This window comes from Mytilus trossulus, chromosome 2 (assembly GCF_036588685.1).
Source record: "Mytilus trossulus isolate FHL-02 chromosome 2, PNRI_Mtr1.1.1.hap1, whole genome shotgun sequence".
Lineage (NCBI taxonomy): Eukaryota > Metazoa > Mollusca > Bivalvia > Mytilida > Mytilidae > Mytilus > Mytilus trossulus.
In genome coordinates this window covers 70,803,032-70,824,024 of record NC_086374.1, presented here as the reverse complement: position 1 = coordinate 70,824,024, position 20,993 = coordinate 70,803,032, and the positions used below count along the sequence as shown (strand labels likewise).

General features: G+C 31.9%; 1 protein-coding gene across 1 annotated transcript in view; it reads right to left on the bottom strand.

The window, feature by feature from the left end:
• Positions 1-1,894: 1,894 nt before the first annotated feature.
• The window catches only part of LOC134705972 (endoprotease bli-4-like), a 38,234-nt gene continuing 19,135 nt past the window's right edge, over positions 1,895-20,993 (bottom strand). Inside the window, exons 14-25 of the mRNA XM_063564684.1 lie at positions 16,280-16,450; positions 14,843-14,983; positions 13,982-14,122; positions 13,433-13,471; positions 12,361-12,399; positions 11,064-11,102; positions 10,501-10,539; positions 4,420-4,533; positions 4,032-4,145; positions 3,722-3,835; positions 3,017-3,175; positions 1,895-2,369 (exon numbers count right to left, since the gene is read on the bottom strand). Of these exons, the coding sequence (XP_063420754.1) occupies positions 2,263-2,369; positions 3,017-3,175; positions 3,722-3,835; positions 4,032-4,145; positions 4,420-4,533; positions 10,501-10,539; positions 11,064-11,102; positions 12,361-12,399; positions 13,433-13,471; positions 13,982-14,122; positions 14,843-14,983; positions 16,280-16,450 (1,217 nt within the window). The 3' untranslated portion in view covers positions 1,895-2,262. The remainder of the gene's footprint in view (positions 2,370-3,016; positions 3,176-3,721; positions 3,836-4,031; positions 4,146-4,419; positions 4,534-10,500; positions 10,540-11,063; positions 11,103-12,360; positions 12,400-13,432; positions 13,472-13,981; positions 14,123-14,842; positions 14,984-16,279; positions 16,451-20,993) is intronic.

Sequence of the window (20,993 nt, the reverse complement as noted above, 5' to 3'; positions counted from 1 at the left end):
ATAAGACTTACAAGTAAAGAAAAACTTCAAATGTGTATTCATTTCTCCTAAATGATACAAAAAAGCATAACAAAAGAATACAAATGTTGCTATCTTTTCGAAATAGGAATTTGATATTTTTATCAGACGTGTGTAGTTTCTGTTTCAATCATAATTTACACAAAGAAAATGCGGACGAAATCAAAGATATCTGTTTATTTGCTGCACCTTGACAAGAGAGATTTGGCTGAAATAGATTTTTCTTATTCTAAGAAAAATGTCATGGTCCTCATTTTGTAGCCTTTCAGTTTAATGTTTTGTGGACGATATCTGATTTTTTTTTTTTGATTTTTTTTTGTTTGCTTTGATCTTCGACTAAATGTGGTATAAATGTTGCACTAGTAGTGGTCGATAATGCCTTATATAGTATCTTTTATACTTTTCACATAGAGAAAATAATCCTAAAAGTTAGAAATGCATAAAAAAAACATGGCAACGTCATTCTTATTCAACACTAAAATTCACATACAATATTTTTATAATACACTGTCACTGTGATCATTCAATACAAAGGTTTTTCAAAACAAATTGTAGGGTCAATTCTGGTTTTGGTGCCTGCTCCTGCGAGTATAAAATCAAAACTGTGGTAATATTGTCAGACTAACACACAATATGGTACTTAGATTTCAGATTGGAGTAAATCTGATCATTACTTTGAAGTTTTTAGATAGCGCAGGAATATTTATTTTGATTCGTGATAGAACGCATGTTATCTTTCATGTGCCCATTTTCTTTCTTGGAGATAACTCACGTAACTAACGACACACGCGTTTTGTTCCGAATTCCGCTAGACAATAATGTTACCGCAACAAATGACAACCAATGAATTTTAGATCCCTTACCAATGGCTAACGTAGTTACAAGTGTCTAGTATTAAGGAGGGAAGAATTCTCTGAATCTGACATTATCAAAACTGTTGATTTTTTATTGACAACATGTGTGTTATGGTCAAGGAACGTGTTTATCAAAATAAATGATCGGTATTCCCATTGGAACCAATTGTGCCCCTCTTCTTGTCGAATTTTTCCTTATTAGGCTGACTTCATACAGGAATTCTTATGAAGAAACAGGAGAAGTAAGCAATATCCGTTAATTTTTCTTTCTCCTATTAAAATGACGTTCTCTCACTAAATAATTCAAAATTTGGTGCCTATGGTAAACGCATCTATCCCATCGGACTAGAAATGAAGGATACAACAGATACAGTAAAGGGCGCCTCGTATCTTAACTTACATCTAGAAATTGACAAACAGTGTCGGCTGTAAGGCAAAAGAGAAGATTTTAGTTTCCCAATTGTGATTTTTTTTAATGTAGCAACATTCCAGCGTGCAAACGGAGTATATTTTACCAATTAATACGATATTCCCGTGCTTGTATTTCCTTTCATGTTTTTCTTGATAGAGAGTTGCTGCTCAAAAGAAAGCTATTTAACTATTGCTATCATGAGTTGGTTGCCGTTTTGGAATAACAGTTTAAAGGATGAAATATGATACATTCCTAATATTGTAACTACTACGTGCACCACATGTGTAGCAGGATATGATAACCCTTCCAGGCAGCTGAGATCAGCTATTGGTGGAGTTCGTGTTGCTTAGTCTTTAGTTTTCTATGGCGTCTCTTGTGAACTATAATTTATTTGTCTGTTTGTCTTTTTCTTTTTTAGCCATGCTGTTGTCAGTTTTTTTTTCGATCTATGAGTTCGAATTTCCTCTAGTATCCTTCGCCCCCTTTTTGGGAAAGGTACATTCATACAGAATGTGGCGGGTTTAACATATAAGCAGCATCCCAATCCTCCCCTAACCTGGGATTGTGGTGTAACAGTTCAACATAAGAACGAACTAAATCAGTTGACAAAGGTACAGCGTGAACATAGCCGGGAAACTGTACATTCCAACAACAAAAACTACTAAGTACATTTTATAAAGTACAGATTTAAAAGTTCTCGTTGTTTTTGACAGCTTTTTCCAAACTAATTACAACTAATAAAAACCTATATTGCAAATAAAACTAAATTATCAATCAGTACATACCAACATCCAATGGATTAGGTGCAAAAAAAGTCGTAAACAGTAAAAGAAAACATGACCAATTACAATAAAAAGATACAGGAATCGACAATTTCGATATACAAACAATGTTGACTATGCTTGTAATTTACTGATAACTAAATCAATATTGATCGATACATTACTATTATAAATTGGTTTTGATTGTAAAATTCATTTATTTACAAAGTTTGCATGTTTTTCGACAATAAGTATAATTGAAATCATAGCCCTTTTTAGAGCATACATTCCTTCCACTGCAACTTCGAAACGTATCAATACAAACTGAAATATAAAAGATATATCTTAATCCTGCCAATTATTAATGGTAAAAAATAACCGTAGAAGGTTCATGTTACTATCTCTTTATGTCTTTTAATTGCAAGGTTTTATGCTTTATTATTTCATAACTTACTTTAATCATGTATGCTAAGGAAAATGACATATATTCGATTTCTAAAATATTCTGAGCATTAGTAATAAATGTATCTTATGCCAGAAAGATATGTTTCGTAGTTTGTTTGGTATACATTGATATGCAAGTGTTCTTAAACTACAACTTGTACATATTCCAAAAAACAAATCTGAAAGGAACGTAAACATCAATTTTATACGTTTTGAATATACGTGTTTTACATTTCTCGTTTTTATATAGATCAGAACGTTGATTTTCACGTTTGAATGGTTTTACACTAGTTGATTTTTATGCCCTTTATAGCTTGCTTTTCGGTGTGAGTCAAGGCTCCTAGCTGAAGGCCGTACCTAGACCTATAATGGTTTACTTTTATGGATTGTTATTTGGATGGAAAGTTGTCTCATTGGCAATCATATCACAACTTCCTATATCTATATCTTTCAATATTTGAAGATGAATACCGATTAAAATGTTTCATCGAAAGATGATAAAAATAAATTATTCTGTGAACACCTACTGTGATCTGGACACCTAATGAAACAGCGCTTAGTTTCACTATTATCACCAATACAAGTACCAGCACATTTTCTTTCACGGACTCGGTTGCCTTCACCACAAGTCATAGTCGTTTTGCAATTATTTGACCATTGCGACCATTCACTCCAGATTGTCACTTCTGCAAATTGAATTTATATTACTATAAGCATTATACTTCCTTCATCACCATATGCATTGCGATGTAACAGGTTTTAAATGATAATAAACACAAAAAATCTTAATTTCTTTGGATTTTTTAATATATATAAATATATATATATTATGTAAACAATTTCAGAAATGGAATTATTTCAAGCGATTGCAATTTTACTTCTGGTCAAATTTTTATTACATACATATGCACATATATGACACAAACAGTTACTGCTTAAAGCTTAATTTGCAAGAAAGCAATCAATGGATGATGGTAAAAATTATGGGGGTAAATTATGATATTTTTATGTCCCATTTATGTCAGTCCGGCTTCAGGTTAAAGTTTTGGTCGAGGGATTTTTGATGAAGTTGAATTCAAATCAACTTGAAACTTAGTACACATATGCTATGGCACATTCTTGTTTCGGAACTGTTTATTGCTAACTTAAGTTAACCTTACTGAATGAAAAACTTTTTTTTTGCAGCATTTTATTTTTGACTTTAGCTGATAAATCCCGCTGAATAGACTTACTGATTTCACAATGAACTCCGTCATATCCGGGGACACATGAACATGTGTATCCATTCACATTATCTGTACAGCTACCTCCATGTGCACATGGTCCAGATGCACATTCATTTATATCTGTTAAAAAAAATTAAAAAGAAAGAAAAATAAATGTTAAATAGGAAGATGCAATCAAAAGACTCACCAAAGATACTAGTAATAGAAACTTACTAAAAGGATTATTACAAAAAGGACTGGTCTAAAGTCAAATCAGTCTTTCTATATTTCATTTCTGAGTCGAGCTGATAAATCCCGCTGAATGACAAAGACTTACCTCTTTCACAGTGAACACCATTATAACCTGGAGCACATTTGCAAGTGTATCCATTCACTTCATCAGTACAGCTACTCCCATTATCACAAGGTCCAGACGCACATTCATCAATATCTGTAATCAACAAGATGATGTGTTAGCAGACCAATGAAATTGGTAAAGCTGTTCCAATTGGTACCCTTCAAAAATCCAAATAGTTTTGGCAAACACTTTTTAAATAATCTATTCCTGAGATGGAAAATCTTTTGTATTCATTCATTAAATCTGTTTGGACCTAAAATTGTCTGTTATTATTCGTTAACTTTCTTACGTGAAACTTACTGATTGAAATATGAAAATAAGCACTGAAATAGATTTTGACAAATCCCGCTGCATGACAAACGCCTACCTCTTTCACAGTGAACACCATTATAACCCGGAGCACATGTGCAGGTATATCCATTCTCTTCATCGGTACAGCTACCTCTATTAACACAGGGTCCAGACGCACATTCATCAATATCTGTATTAAAGCAACAAGATTTTTTCTTTAACATTGAAAATTGTGTGTTACAATTAGAACCCTTCAAAAATATTTGATTAATGTATACCTAGTCAGACAATCATGTTCCTTATGCGTTATCATTCAATGAAATTTCAATGAAATCATGAGTATATATTTTTGAGGGACAATTTGACACGAAAAGCTTCACCTTGAGATTGCAAGCTTCGTATATACAAAGTACACATAATTGTGAAAAGTGAGTCTTTTGTTATAGGAACTCTATATAAATCATGAATATCTAATATTAATTAACTGATATAAGGATACCTTCACACAGGAGCTTCTTAGAAAGAAATCAATTAAAATATCATGCATGTTTCTCTTTAATTTCAAGTTACACGATATAGAATATGTCCTAAGTGAGTCGGTCGATAACAAAACTTTAATATAAAGAAGACTTTACATTCACCATTGAAAAATTTAATGTCTATTTTGCACCATTCTTCCAAATGATATATTTCACGGGTTTCATTTCCTATCATGATTTCATTGATACAGGGTTGACGCTTACAAAGAAGTTATTGCACCACAACGAGTTCTAAGTGGTGCAGTGCATCACTTCGAAAATTATACCATACCAAGCGGTTCAACATTCTTGATTATCGGTTTCGCACACGACAATTGAATGTCTTTGTGTCATCAGATGTGATCTACCAAATTAGTCTTATCACCACATTTGTACGTATATGGAAATCAGAACAGGAGCCACTTGCAAATTTTAATTGAATGACACTTGCTATCAACCAAGTTTGTGATGGGGTTTGTTTATCTGTTTTTGTTGTTGTTTGTGTTTCTGTTGTACCGTAGTTCTCCTCTTATATTTGAGGTGTTTCACTCAGTCTTAGTTTGTTACCGGATTTGTTTTTTTTTCTCAATCAATTTAAAATGAAGAAAGCCGTATACTACTGTTGAAAAGTTAAAGACTTAATTGATCATTTAGTCTATGTTAAGTTACAGTATTGAGACATCTTCAGCAATAAGTTAAGTGGTTTTGATAGATGATACTCTTTTCAATCAAATATGCGAACACATCATATCTGTATTGTCGCATTAATGTTATTTCTTATAAGGTTTTTCATTATTTAGTTAATCAAATCATGTTACGTCCAATCCAGTTCCAAACGAAATAGGTCAAAATTAAATATTCCCTTGTATTTGACAGTTGCGGGTAATTAATCCTATACTAGTCAACAAAAGAAACGATACAATACTTTTTTTTTGTCAAATTAAAGATACTTTTTCCGTTCATTGAACCAATATTGAAGGAAGTAATACTAAATCATAATGGGAATATAAATCCACTAAAAAAAAATTTTTGTTGCTTTTGTGACGTTTTTTCGAGATTTTTTTTTTTTTACAAAATTTACATAAAACGACAATTTTAAAAACAAAAGTGCCAACTAATGATGTCAACCTCTCATTTAATGTAAAAATCATATAGTTTCTTCGTTTATTTATTACGCAAAGTTCGGTCCCACGAGAAATCGTTAAAATGTATGCATTATCAACTGATTTACCATAGACCGTATGTGTAAAGTGATATTGAAAAAGCGGTAGCAATCTTAAAACTAATCCGAAAGGTTCCAAATTTACTGTGTGTTGTTTTCATATCTAAAACATTGATTTGAGATTTTTTTTTAAATTAATTCTTTCCAAAAATCATTATTTCAACCCATTAGTTACATCATGAACATAACTTGATTATCATATTGAATAGTTTTTAACAAATTTGAAATTTAATTAAGTGCTTAGAAAATTATGTGTTTTACTGTCCGCAAAACTAATTTTCACCCTTTGATCATTTACACGGAATTTAGATATAGTTTCTTATGTTGACTAGTACATTATATTGCAGTACAACATTTATGGGTCATAAACAATTATCTTGGGAATTTCAGAGCACCATTTATTTTATCCATTTGGGATTTCTTTAGAATAATTTTGAAAACTTTAGGTTACATGATTACTTAAGCTTGTGCAAAAGTTAAATAACTGTGAAAAATTAGTTGGACGACCTGCAGTGATGGTAATTTTTTTATATGCAATGAAAGGTTATGTATTCTTTTCTAAAGTACTATCACAAGACGGGATAAAGCTTCACTCGTGCCATGTATTTCTAATTTAAAACAAAAAATATTTCTGTACATTTTGCAGGAATAGATTTGTATTTCAGAAAGAAATTTATTCATAAAAAAGATGGATTATCATTTTAATAATAGAATAGAAATGGAATTAAAAAAGGGGGCAGTTGGGTAGTTGTGGGCATTGGATGATTAACAAAGATAAATTACATGTATGCATTATCAGAGTTGTGAAGTTTGAAGCTATAATTAGTCATTTGTTGATTTTTCCATTTCAGTGGCATGAAAACTCCCAAAATACTACGCGCAGTTTCAGGTGTAAATTTAACTAAGACTCTAGTGATCCAAGTGATTTTGAAAAAAGTTATTAAAAAAATTAAAGATGCCTATCTCTATTTTGTCCAAATTGCAAATCCTAGCTTTTTTTTCCGAGATCACTTTAATTCTTAAATTTCATAGCTATACAACAAAAAAGTAAATAAAATGGGATTCAGTAAGCTTGATATATATGTTAGATAGGTGCATAGTTTGATGAAAATCCGTGTTGATTTGAAAAAGTTATTAGAAAATTTAAAGATGCCTATCGGAATTTATATAATAATTTTTATTTTTACCTATTGTAAAATTTTTTTTTTATTTCACAGCCAGTAATCAAACTACCTAAAAAGCTTGAATTTTGTAAGATCAATATTTAATTTAGTTAGATGGGCTTCTTTATACCAGTCAAAACTAAATTTGAAGGTCAAGACTAGTCGAGACAGGTCGAGACTGGTTCAGACTGAGTCGAGACTAGTCAAGACAGGTCGAGCCTTGGTCAAGACCATTTCAGACTAATTAAGTCCAGTCGAGACCTAGTCGAGTACACTTAAGTACAGTTAAGTCCAGTCGAGACAATGTCGAGACTAGTCGAGTAAAATTTGTGCTCGATTTTACTGGTCGAGCACAAAAACTGGTCAATTCAGACTCTGAGCAGTTAGTAGTGTTTAATGGACCGGATAGAAGGTAGCCTAGATATGATTTTACTGCTGTAGGTCCATGTCCGCGGATGATTTTGTCTCCAACAAACTGCAAATAGTAATCTGCTCCTATCAAAACGTCAATTTTGGAATATACTTTCGTCTATGATCGGATGAGCCAGATTTAATCCTTGTAGATACATGTACTTGTTTTCACTCAAGTCTAATTTGCGAATATGATTTTTTAACGGCACGGCTAGTTTCGGTACGACAAGTCTTCCAATTGTTTTTTTTCTGTTTCGTCTCTGTCTCGACCAGTAATGTACCTTTACCTAGGTTTTGTATTGTATTGCCAGTGTCTCCGAAGCATGATAGTTGTATAGTTTCTGTGTTGTCAATTTTCAGTTTTAGTTTCATAGCAAGATCATCTGTTATGAACGAACGTTGTGCACCTTCACCAAAAAGTATAATTGCGTCTACACCTGTACTGTCGGACCAAACGGGTGCAGCTGCTGTTTTTAATAATACGGTGGAATGTTCCTTATTCGAAGTGTGAAGAACTTTTGTGTCGTCTTCTGATGTTCCCTCTTGATCATTAACGATGCTAACATTTACAGATTGTGATGATTTGGTAGAGTGTGTTGAGTTTTCGTGTTTTCCGTTTCTGTGACGAAAAGCGTTTTGATGCATGGGAGCTTTACTTTGGACATGTGTACTTCTTTTATCGACCATTGACTCATAACTTAAGCTAGTATGGTGTTTTTTTCTTGCAATGACGGCATACATGTTTAGAGGAACATTCACTGGCACGGTGCGTACCGAGACAATTAAAGCAAAGATTGCTGCGTTTTACAATATTCTTTCGTTCTTGTGTGTCTGAACCTCGTGTACAGTTCGTCGGTGCGTGAAGTTCTTGGCAGAGTATGCATGGCCTCGCGGTCAGAAAACGTTTGTTACTTTTAACATTATCGACTTTTCTTTGCGTATATGATTCCTAACCGTAACTGGAAGATTTTGTTTCAGTGAGAAACGAACATGTAGGCGTTGCATAACTTTGTCGGACACATACATTTTCATAACTTTGCCTGACCTGCTTCGATAACATAAATCTCGTTCTGAATAGCTTTACGTAAAGCGTATAAAATGTATGTGTTTGATCCATGATATCTCGCTAAATGTTGCCTTTCTTCTCCGGGAAGCTTGCTCAAAATCAAATGGGACTAGTAATGTGCTGTAAATAAAGGATACAGTAGTATACCGCTGTTCAAAACTCATAAATCCATGGACAAAAAACAAAATCGGGGTATCAAACTAAAACCGAGGGAAACGCATTAAATATAATAGGAGAACAACGACATAACACCCAAACGTAACACACACAGAAATGGACCAAGCATCAGACAAAACACCACGAGAATAACAAATATAACATGAAAACCAAATACATGAATTTGGGATAGACAAGTACCGTGACACGTCTTATCTCAATACATCAAGTAAGTGTTTTGCGATTGGCCTAACGCTTCCAATGCGCGTACTGATGCCTCTATGCGATCACAAAACATGTGTGAACTGGCCAAATCATTATTTGCGGGTGTAATGTCTAGCAATGCTTACATGTGTGCCTGTATAATTTTACTAGATTGTGTGTATCTTTCTTTTAATAGGTTAACTGCCTCCTTATAACTAGCGTTTGTAAATGTGAACCCATCAATTGTATGTGAAGCTTCACTTCCGAGTTGTGATTTCAGATAGTTAAATTTCTGAATTTCTGAACATCTGGTAGACTCGGATTCATATGTACTGCTGATTCGAAAGAATCCCAGAAAGTTTGCAATTCAATAATATTTCCACTGAAATTGGGCAAAGTTAATTTTGGAAGGTGGTGTGTTTGATTGCTAAACGTTGACAGTGATGGTGCGATTAAACTCTGTTGCTGATTTTCAATTCATGAAGTTGGAATAAAAGGTGGCGTTTCATACTTTAATATTTGGTACGATGAAGGAGACTGTTGATTTTTATGATTATTCGAATTGTCTAATTTCTGTATGAATATACGGAAGTATTTTAGTTTAGTTTCTAAATCTAAAGTATTGTCATATGTGTCGCGAATTTCTTCTTCAATATCCTCTGCATCTATTGCACTCATTATTTGTTGATTTAAATCTTCCAAAAGTTTCTTTTTTTGTTCCAAACTTTCTAATGTTGCTAAAAGATCTACCCTGGCTAACTCCGCTTCGTTTTTCAAATCGTCGATTTTCCGTAAATGTCTTGTAACTACACTTTTTTCGCTTTCCTTATCGACTTAAGCTTATTCAAACCATTGGGCACGGCCCCAACATGTCGGGAATACGTAAATTAAGGAATAAAACGTTGCATGTTCTAATAATGTAATCGATCTATACAATGCCCAAGTATGCAAGTGACACGTCACAAAGTTTTGACGTTTCAATATAAGACATACGTGACGTTCCCGCGTTGTGTTTGCGCCGTATTTACAACATTCATGAATAGGGGTACAACAGCAACACAAACCCCACCAAAACCTGGGGGTGCTATATGGTGCCCCGAAAGGGTAAGCAGATTATACGCAAATGTCATAGTTGTTTAACTGCATCTCCTTTTTTATATTTTCTATTTTCCCCATTTAGCTTTTTAACCAACAGAATTTGTTCGCCAAGTAACACAAGATTTAAAAGAATTGAATATATTGAGCACATGATATTTGTCCATTGTATAACATCGTGTACTAATTATTGGATAAGAAAACTTATAAGGTCATAACTTTTAATACAAAGTTTATGTTACTATTTAAAAACATCACATCTTTTCTTCGTATAAATGGTTTACACCGAAACTCAACGATACATAGTTTATCAAATGTATACCTTGCAAAGGCGTGGTTCTGTCTGGCTGTGTTGTTTGGGCTAATAATATAAAAGATGATTAGATATAACATATGACGAACAACAGAAATAGACTGTTTTTTGGGGGGGATTTTATAATTTAAAGTTATATACACTAATTGAAACCAGTTAGAGGCCCATACTGCTACATGCAGTTCAGTATTAAGTTGGGTCTGAAGTTAACTTTAATTCTAACATCATGATTTTAGTTAGTAGTTTCAACTCCTATAACACTTAAACTAAACATCTATGGTCAATTACATAGTTGTTTTACTGCATTATTTTTTTTTACATATTTTCTGTTTTTTTACCATTTAGATATCTAATCAACAAGATTAGTTCGCCAAGTGAAACAAGATTATAAAGGATTGAATATATTAATCAGAAGATATTTGTTCATCATACAAAATCGTGTATTACCTATTAAAAACTTATGAAATCATCATTTTCAATACAAAAAGTATCACACTTGTCGATCATATTCATGGTTAACACTGAAATAAATACATTTAACTTTACGGTCAAATATTTATCCAAATATATACCTTGCTCAGGAGTAGTTCTGGTTGTTTGTAAAGTTTTATCTACAAACAAAAATGATGATAAGATAAAACATTTTTAAGACACAAAAGAATTAAATGGTATTATTCATAATTATATAATTCACAAACCTTCTACAACAAATTCACGGGGATGGTATTATTATTGATAATTAAAATGGATGAATTCAGATTACTATTGCAAACCTGAAAGATTCCAACATTTCTAGTTTCGTATCTGTTTCACAATGTACCTTTTTTTTTAAATTTGATACGAATTGGACCTGACGTGAGTATTCTGTGACTTATTAATGTTTGGTATTGTAACATCATACTCTTTGATTCTCTATTGAAATGTATTCTTCTTTTGCATTAAATAAAGAAAGCAATATAATCGTCAATAGAATAAAAGAGTTCGGCTATGTATGTCGTATTGATATTTTCTAATTCATTAATGGGTTTTGGCAGCTTTTTCGTTTGATGTAATTGAGCTATTAATTTTGTTATTTGGTTAGGAACTTTCCGTTTTGAATTTTCCTCTGCGTTCATTATTTTTGTTATTTTTCTGTTAAACTTATCCTTATATCATTTTTGGGGTAGTGTATTAAACACTTCATTATTATGATCTAATGTTTCTCATAAATAATAAAAATGTAACAAGTTGTTGGTTAAAATCAGCAGATTAAGACTAAAAGTCATTTAAAATCCGCTGTAAGACAGTGTCGAAGACATATGCGAAAACAAGTGTTGTAAATTTGTTTTACTTTATCTTAATGCTTATTAGCATGATATTAGTTTTGCATCAACAACGTCAATATTTTCATTAAAGTATTTCTAGAAAGGTAGCACTTTTTATAATTGGTCATGCACATTTGCAAATAGAAGCTGAAATATAGTTTAGTACCCAGATCGTTATAGTATATAGACATGTGCAAGACCACGTGTTGAATTTAAACGGATCAGACTTCAATCATTCTACAAAACACATATACAACTATGCTAAATGCTTTGATGATTGGCGGTCTCCCTGTATGTTTATATTCTGCTTTCACATTTTAGGTACATAACGCATAAAATTTGCGTGTGAAGTTAAACAAGAGTATTAGGAATAATCATTTATTAGTTAGAGATAGTTGTTAATATTAAATATTGTATTACTTGGAATTACAGAAATGATCAAATGACCATTTTCAAATAGGCAGTATTAGTAACCTTGAAAACACATTTTATCATTCTTTGATATGAACAGTGTACAGCGACAAAGATATTAACATCTACGGTGAAATATATATAAAATGTATACCTTGCATAGACTTAGTTCTGACTGTTGTTGTTGTATGAACTAAAAATATAAATGATAATAAGATATAACAAATTAAGCACAAAAGTATTACAATGATGTTTTTAGGATTATATACAACCAAAGTTGTAACACACAGTTTTAGACCTGTAGTAGTCCAACCTTGCTAGTTAAATATCTTATTCGTTTTAAAGTTAACTTTCGTTTTAACATCATGAATATAGGTAGGAGTTCCGCAACTCCTATCATACTAAAACTATGAATTTATGCTCGAATTCACAAATGTGTTACTCCATCTTTTTTTTTTTATGTTTTCATAATTTAGATAGTTAACCAACAGAATGTGTTCGCCAAATGAAACAGGATTATAAAGGATTGAAAGTATTGATCAGGAGATATTTGTCTTTATTATAAAATTGTATAAGTCTTGTTGAATTATAAAAATTATAAAGTCATCATTATCAATCAAAAGTTTTCGTTACTATTAAAAAGCACCATATCTTTTAGTCATATTAACGGTTTAAATCGTAACAAATATTTAACTCAACGGTAAGCTATAAATAAAATGAATACCGTGCTTAGAGATAGCTCTGACTGGTTGTGTTGTTTGATCTAAAACATACACTGATGATAAGATGAAACATTTAAGTCTCCACGTCGGAACTAAAATGCATGGTTTATAGATATCTTATTACAGGAGCAAGTTATGTAATTAACACGGTTTGACTTTTATCATATTAAAACAAAACAAAAAATATCCTTCATTGCATTGTTGTATTGCTGCATTTCCGTATTTGTATATTCTATTTTAACAATATAGGAAAAAAGTAATAGAATTTGCTCCTCAAGGGAACACAGATTATTTGGAACTTGTATGTAGTAATCAGCAGGTATTGGTTTATGATATTAAATTATGTATCACCTTTGTAATACTATTGGTATTAGAGACATTCTAAAGTCATCATTTAAAAAAAAAGTCTTGGAAACTAGAATAGCAAAAAAATACTGTCTGTCATATCAACAGTTTTCACCTTAGTGAATAATCGCACCATTAAAATATTAATAAAATGTGTACCTTGCTTAGGAGTAGTTCTGATTGGTTGTGTTGTTTGATCTAAAAATATATAGATACAAAATATAATGAACGACAGAAATAAACTGATTTTTATAACAATTAGATAATTTAAAATTTGTCTTCAGCAATTGTTATTTTTCTATTTTCTGTTTCCTTTATTTATTAATAATTTTGATATTTTAAGTACAGAATTGGTATGCCAAGTGAAACAAGTATTGTAAGAATTGAATAGATAAAACAGAAGATATTTGTATATAATATAAAACCGCGTACTATTAAAAGAAAAAATATAGGCATTATTTTCTATACCAAAGTATATGTAACTAACTTAACAGCATAACTTCATTTTTGTCAAAGATTCTACTTTGAAGTCGTCCAAATGTGTTAAAAAAGATGAAATGATCATGGTGTTGTCAGATCTTAACTTGTTTCCTTAATCGTCATTTTACTAGGATGTATGAAATATGCACATTCACAGAAAAGAGGGTTATTGAGTAAGAAATAAGAGAGAGATGGATATTACTGAGAATAGTTTCTCTTTGTACTTACATGTTGTAGAATCCTCACATGTGTGCCCACATCCATTGTTACAACACTTTTGTTTTACAGAACAATCACTGTCATCCGAACATTGTTCTACACACCTGCTTATTAATAGAGATGGCAATGGACATTTGCCAGATTGGACTTCTGTAACAAACAAAATACAACATCAATGTAACACATAATATCACTCAACCTTGCGTCAACAATTTTTCGAACAATATCGAAATCTGCAATGACAAATTTCAAAAAATATCATCAGTGTACGTCATTATTTTATGATGCGTACTATTTCGATTTCAAAATATCATCTTAGTGCAAGAACTTGGTCGTTACATTCAAAACAGAAGGTGACCCAATAATTGAGTTTAGTGTTCAAAGGAACTTAAACCATAAAAACTTTTTAAAAAATTACGGTAATCTACATGAAAATTGGATAATCAAATATAACCATATACTTTTCATACATTTTCACATACATAATTTCACCTATACGTAGTGTATATCTGAACCTGATGAAGCACTCTGTAAACTGTTAGAAGCATGGTTAAAAGTATTGTTGGTGACTCACATTCATTTGTAGTCCAATTACTTTTTGCAAACAGAGAGTTTGTCCCGTTTGCAATCACATCACATTTTTTGTTGTGATAAATATTGGGAGACAAACGAATGAAAAGGAAGGCACAATTTCATAAGTCTATTAAAAGCCCATAAAAACTACCAGGATAACATATTACAGCACTGTGATACGTTGAGAAATGATTTATTAGATCAGTTTAAAGAAACCTATGCTTCAACGCAAATAGTGACTTAAGGTAAAATATTTTGTTTCGCAACTTGTTGTTTGGATATTTAATATATACTTACTTGCTAATGACGTCTCACATGTATGCCCACATCCATTGTTACAACATTTTTGTTTTACAGAACAATCACTGTCATCCGAACATTGTTCTACACATCTGCTTATTAATAGAGATGGCAATGGACATTCGCCAGATTGGACCTCTGTAACAAACAAAATACAACATCAATGTAACACATAATATCAATCAACCTTGCGTCAACTAAATGTCGTTGAAGTTCATGAATTTTGTCAATATTTACAAAAATATTGAAATAATTTTCTATTTATAGTTTTAGAAAAAAGCATAAAAAAGCGTATCAAGTGAAAAAAATGTAATATAAATTGTATGCATCCGAAGCATTTACTGGATTATTAGTTACACAGTGTGCAATTGTCCTAATACGAGAATTTATCTGACCCGATAAATTCCGTATTAGGACAATTAAACACTGTGTAACGAATTTATCCTGATTTTGTTATATTATATATTATTATATTAAAATTCAATTTTAGGACAATTTTAACAAATATATTTTAGATATTAGATCTAAAACTGTGAAAAATAAAAAATATTATGACTACAAAGCAACTCAATCGTTTTTTTATTTTTTTATTAGGTCAATGGTATAAGGGAGATAATTCTAATTGACGTAATAAATAAGGGAGATAATTCCTATTGACGTGATAAAAAATTGTACTGAAATTTATAACGACAATATCAGCCAATCAAATTTCGAGAAATTACTCTAAATCAGGATAATTACCTTTATATGGAACTCTCAACGCCAAGTATTTGAATGCCAAGAATGCATAAGAACCGAAACAAATATTGAACAGCTAAATAACCAAAATTTTTTTTAATTTTTTTTAATTTTAGAATAGCAAAATCCAGATAAGGCAAACTTTGCCTCAGTGAGTTGAAACAAAAGTTTCTTTATAATTTCTGGTTTTACTTTCATCTTGATCCCTCAACGCAGCCAATAATTTGAAAGCCGAGGATGTATCAAAACCGAATCAATTGGAGAGCTATATCACCAAAAATAACGTTACCAAATAATAAAATCCAAGTTAGGTAAATTTTCCTTAAGTCTAATGTTTAATATACTAGTATTTATATTTCAAATCTATGAACAAAAACAACAGTAGCACATCGCTGTTCAAAAGTAATACCTCAATTGGTTGATGAATGAAGGCGCAAGGCGTTTACCGGTGTTTTATTGATCTAAATAAGAGAGGGGGAACTAGACAAATAAGCGATCGAAATCAAGATAGTTAGTGGTTGAAAAAAGACAGGTTTTTCAAAAAATTGCAAACATCTGGAAGACCAAAAGTTTAATATTTGAAAGCCAAGAATGTAAAAGAACCGAAACAGATGATGAGTTATATGACCAAACAAGTTTCTCAAAATGGTCAAAATCAGTGTTAATTCTGAACCAATACGTATATAATATTCTTACCAGGTATTTTTTTATCTTTACATTCACTTTGGTTGCATGGGACTGTCTCAAAATTTTTGCCAGAACAATATCTTTGATTATTGTTGTCGTTACAATTTCTACTTCTTGTTTTATTTCCACATGAGACTGTACACTCTGACCATCGGGACCATTTTGTCCAATTTTCCATATCTTAAAACAGAAACATCCAGCTACATATTTTGGCCTTGCTATAAGACTTCATTCATGATAATGAAAATGTTCATTGTATGATTTGTTTGCGTTATACTGACAAACTGAAGTTATTCAAAAGAACAAATAAGTAAAATAATGAATCCCAAAGAGCTGAAACGTATATGTCTTACCATTAAGGTAACGTCTATGGCAGATAGTTGCATCAAATTTAAGTTGAAACATAATATATATAGCATTAAAAAACTCCTCAGATAAGATTTTATTATTACAATTTTCTTGTTTCACACGAAGCTACATATTGTGGACTGGGCATCACTTATTGTGGACATCTGAATCTGACGCAGTAAAGTTGATACCGTTTATGTTTTTTCTACCTGTGATTGTAATGTGAAACATAGAAACGTGATATATCTTACACTCGACAAATTGGATACTGTTTTACAAGAATTATTGCCTTTTTCAAAGACTTGATCATTTTGAAGACCATTTGTTTTTCATCATTACAAATACGATTAAATTAAATCAAAACGAGACTATATGTATGCATACACCTTATCGCTATTTACCTACTTGGCCGGTTGACGCGACCGTTTGACCTTTTGAGGAATACAACAATCACTTCTCCATTGTGGCGTCAGACATTTTGTTTTATGACGTCAAAATTTTACGAGAACCTGTGTGATATCGAGTAATGGCGAACAAATAGCGATAAGGTGTATTCTAATTGTACCTACATTTAGTTGAAAAGCCGACTTGTATAAGAATGCATTTGATAAATTAGAATAATACATTAAAAAGGGTTCATAAAGACCAGATAAGAACCATAATAACAAACTGAACGGGCTTAATCTTATTCTATAGCTAGCTAAAGTAAGATGGAGTGTCTAATATATAATCCATAGATTTTTTAACAATTGGCGTAAATGTAGTTTTTTTACATGCTTTAAAAAAATAATGGTTTACGGTGCTTTTTTAATGCTACACATTGTTCAAAATTTACAGAATTTATAAAGGTTATGCATGAAAAAACAATTTTTCTGCAACAAAGCGTACAATACACCATAGAATTTTGAGATAACATATGAGAATATAGCTTTTAATGTATGCTTTCAGTTTAGAAAAAGACCAAAAAAATAGGGTAACCGACCTGTTGTGTTGCTACATTATAAAATAGGTAAATTCCCAACATATTCTATTGTAAAAGTACCTTGCCCTGAATTATCTGGCCTTGCATTTAAGTTGCCTCCCCTTATATGGCAAAATTGGAAAAAATGTAATCATACAATAGTTTTGTGTGTTTTGTGAAATACAACCATAAATATAATACAATGTATAACATGTCATTTTCTATATTAAAATGAAAGTTAATACACACGAATTACCCATTACTCTAAAAGTTTACACATTTTATTAAAGATCTTTTCCTTGTTTTCTGGTATTTCTAAATACAAGATGGAGGATGAAACCCTATCTACCTTAAACACCAACTTTTGTTTCGAGCTTGGAAAAATTGACAGTACTTACAAACAAAATAGGTTTTACATCATGACCTTTGCGTCTCTATTTGGGAGAGAGATCAAAGCATTTTTTAATACTTTGCTATTTTTTTCAGCTGTTGACTGATGTACCGTATAAAAATAGCCTAGAAAACATAACAGCAATGATTGAAAGCCATGGTTGGCTAAACAATGCATGCATGCTAGATCTGTTTTTAAAATATCAAACTTATTTTGAATTCCATAGAATAATTCTTCTTTTATATATATATACAACTCGTCTAAACATCAACCCAACAATGTTAGATCTGTAAATTTGCTTTCGCAAATTTTTGGTTCTTCCCTCGCCGAGATTCGAACCCAAGCTACTGTGATATCGTGACACCAAATCGCCTGCACTGCAACCGTCCCGCTAGACCACACGACCACCTGGGCTCTCAAAAAAGCTTTCGGTGGGCATGTGTTACCTTTCCACGTCAGTTTTAATCTATCGGCGTACTACAGTACATGATATAAAAGGCATGAAGATGTTATTGTTACAGATCAGCTAAATTATCTATAGTAAAGAATCCTACAAATTAATGTAATATATATATTAAAAATTAAATACACAAATAGAGTTTTAAAAGCAGCATTGTCTAGCGCTTTCATCCATCTTGGGACTTTTCAAGACTATGAACGTCGTTATGAACGTCGTTATGGGGAACACGTTAGTATTATGACGTAACGTCATTGTTCGTAAAATATTAGTAGAATGACGCAACGTTATTGTTCATGTAACTACTAAGCATTAAGCTTGGCGTCAAACACTTTTATAAATTTTCTTTCTAGTTCTTTACGGTATTCTTCTGTTGGTTCCGTACATTTGAAGAACGGGAAAATTTTGAATTTTCCTCCCGCACAAATGTCTAAATGTTCGCTCAACGGAATTTGTCTGTACTCGGGTTGCCGTATTTGCTGTTTATGGATCCTGACCCGTTCACACACATTATTTCCTGTTTGACCGATGTAGTTTTTTTTACAGTTGACACATGTTATACAATAGATTAAATTTTCTGATTTGCAAGTCATTTTTGCGTTTACTGTAAATTTCTTATCGTTTTTGAAATATTTCGTACTGCCGATTTCTAAGTAAATATAATTGTCTCTGGAACATACTCCACAGCGTGAATCGCCACAAATTTGTACGGATGATATCTTTTTAACCATATCAAATCGCGCTTTTGTAAGTTGGCGTTTCAAATTTTTCGGTTGTCTTCTACTATAAATGATCGATTCTTCTGTTACCAAATTTTGCATTGTTTCACTTTGATGTAAAATCGGAAAATTCGATTGTATAAACTTGAAGGCATTTGGTAATGACGGATCATAAGTAGTCACAAACGGGAGGATATCATCATCGGTAGTATGTTCCTTCGGTGTCCTTAGTTGATGTGTAGACATTTTATTTGTCCTCTCGATACTGTCATCTATAAGTTTTAATGGATATTTTTGCTGTAAGAGATACATCTTCAGTTCTTCTAACCTTCTTTTGCGAAGAGTTTTATCTAATACAATTGAACATAGTCGTCTTGCCATACAATATGGAATGTTTCTTTTTGTTTGTGATGGGTGGCATGATTCAAAATTTAAATACTGGTGTGTATCCATCTTCTTGTAATAAATATCCGTAATGATTTTATTGTTTGAGAGTTTAATTAAAATGTCTAGAAATGGGAGTTCCAAGTTACTACTTTCAATAGTGAATTTTATTGACGGATGCAATGAGTTAAGAATTTCATGGAATTTTTCTAAGTCGTCTGTTGATTTACTCCATAATATAAAACAATCGTCTAGAAATCTTTTCCACTGTTCATAAACATAAGTTTTAAATTCCTGTCCAAAAATCTGGCCAACTTTTTCGTATAGTATATTTTCTAAGTAAGCCATAACAAAATTGGCATAGGTAGGCGCAACTTTTGTTCCCATTGCAGTTCCTTTAATTTGTTTGTAGTATTCACCATCGAAATAAAAATATTTTCCTCAAGGACGATTTTCAAAGCTTTTACAATTAATTCCGTATCGAATCTGCCGTCGACAATTTCTCGGTTTATTTCAACCCAATATTTTATTGAAGTTGTTCCTAGATTGTGCGGTATATTTGTATACAAGCTGGTAACATCAAATGTTGTAAGGAGTGTATTTTTCGGAACTGTTTCAGGTATATACCTCAAAAAGTCTATATCATCTCTGACGTAACTTGGTATTCGCGGACATAACTTTTTTAATATTAGATCCAAAAAGTGACTCATTCTTTGAGTTGGTGATTCAGGGCCAGCAACTATTGGTCTCAGTTTTAGATCGTTAGGGTTGGGAGATTCAATGTACTTTTTATTCTGATGTTTTACAGCTGTTTGGATTGTAATACTTTTGTGTATTTTTGGTAACCCATAAAAGTAAGCTTCTTTCGGAGTAAAGTCACACAAATAAGCAATTTCATTAGCCGTGAATGATTCTGAGTATTCTTTCACCAATCTTTTAATTTTTCTGATTATACTTTTATCATTGTTTTTACGAAGCTTGGTGTAATATTCGTTATCATTTAGCTGTTCTAAAACTTTCTCCCTATAAAAAATTTTGTCCATTATAACTATTCCTCCTCCTTTATCGGCTTCTTTTAAAATAATTGACGGATTATTCTTTAATTCTTCTAGTGATTTTTTCTCCCGTCTTGAGAGATTCTGTTTTTTATTATGATAATTGATCGGAAGTTTCGAGATAGTGTCAATGAAGGAATCTAAATACTCGTCTCTTCCTGTGTTAGGAGTGAAAGTAGATTTGTTCCTTACAAGTGATCCATCGTCGAATTTGCCGTTTCCGAAATATTCCCGTAGGCGGAGTCGTCTTGAGAATTGTTGAATATCCGATTTTAAGGTAGTTGTGTTTGGAGTAGGTGTAGGTGTCAATTTAAAACCTTTAATTAATAAGTCTATTTGCGAATTGTCAAGTTTTGTAGATGATAAGTTAATAACCTTCGGATCAATTCGATTTGTAGTTTTATTCAG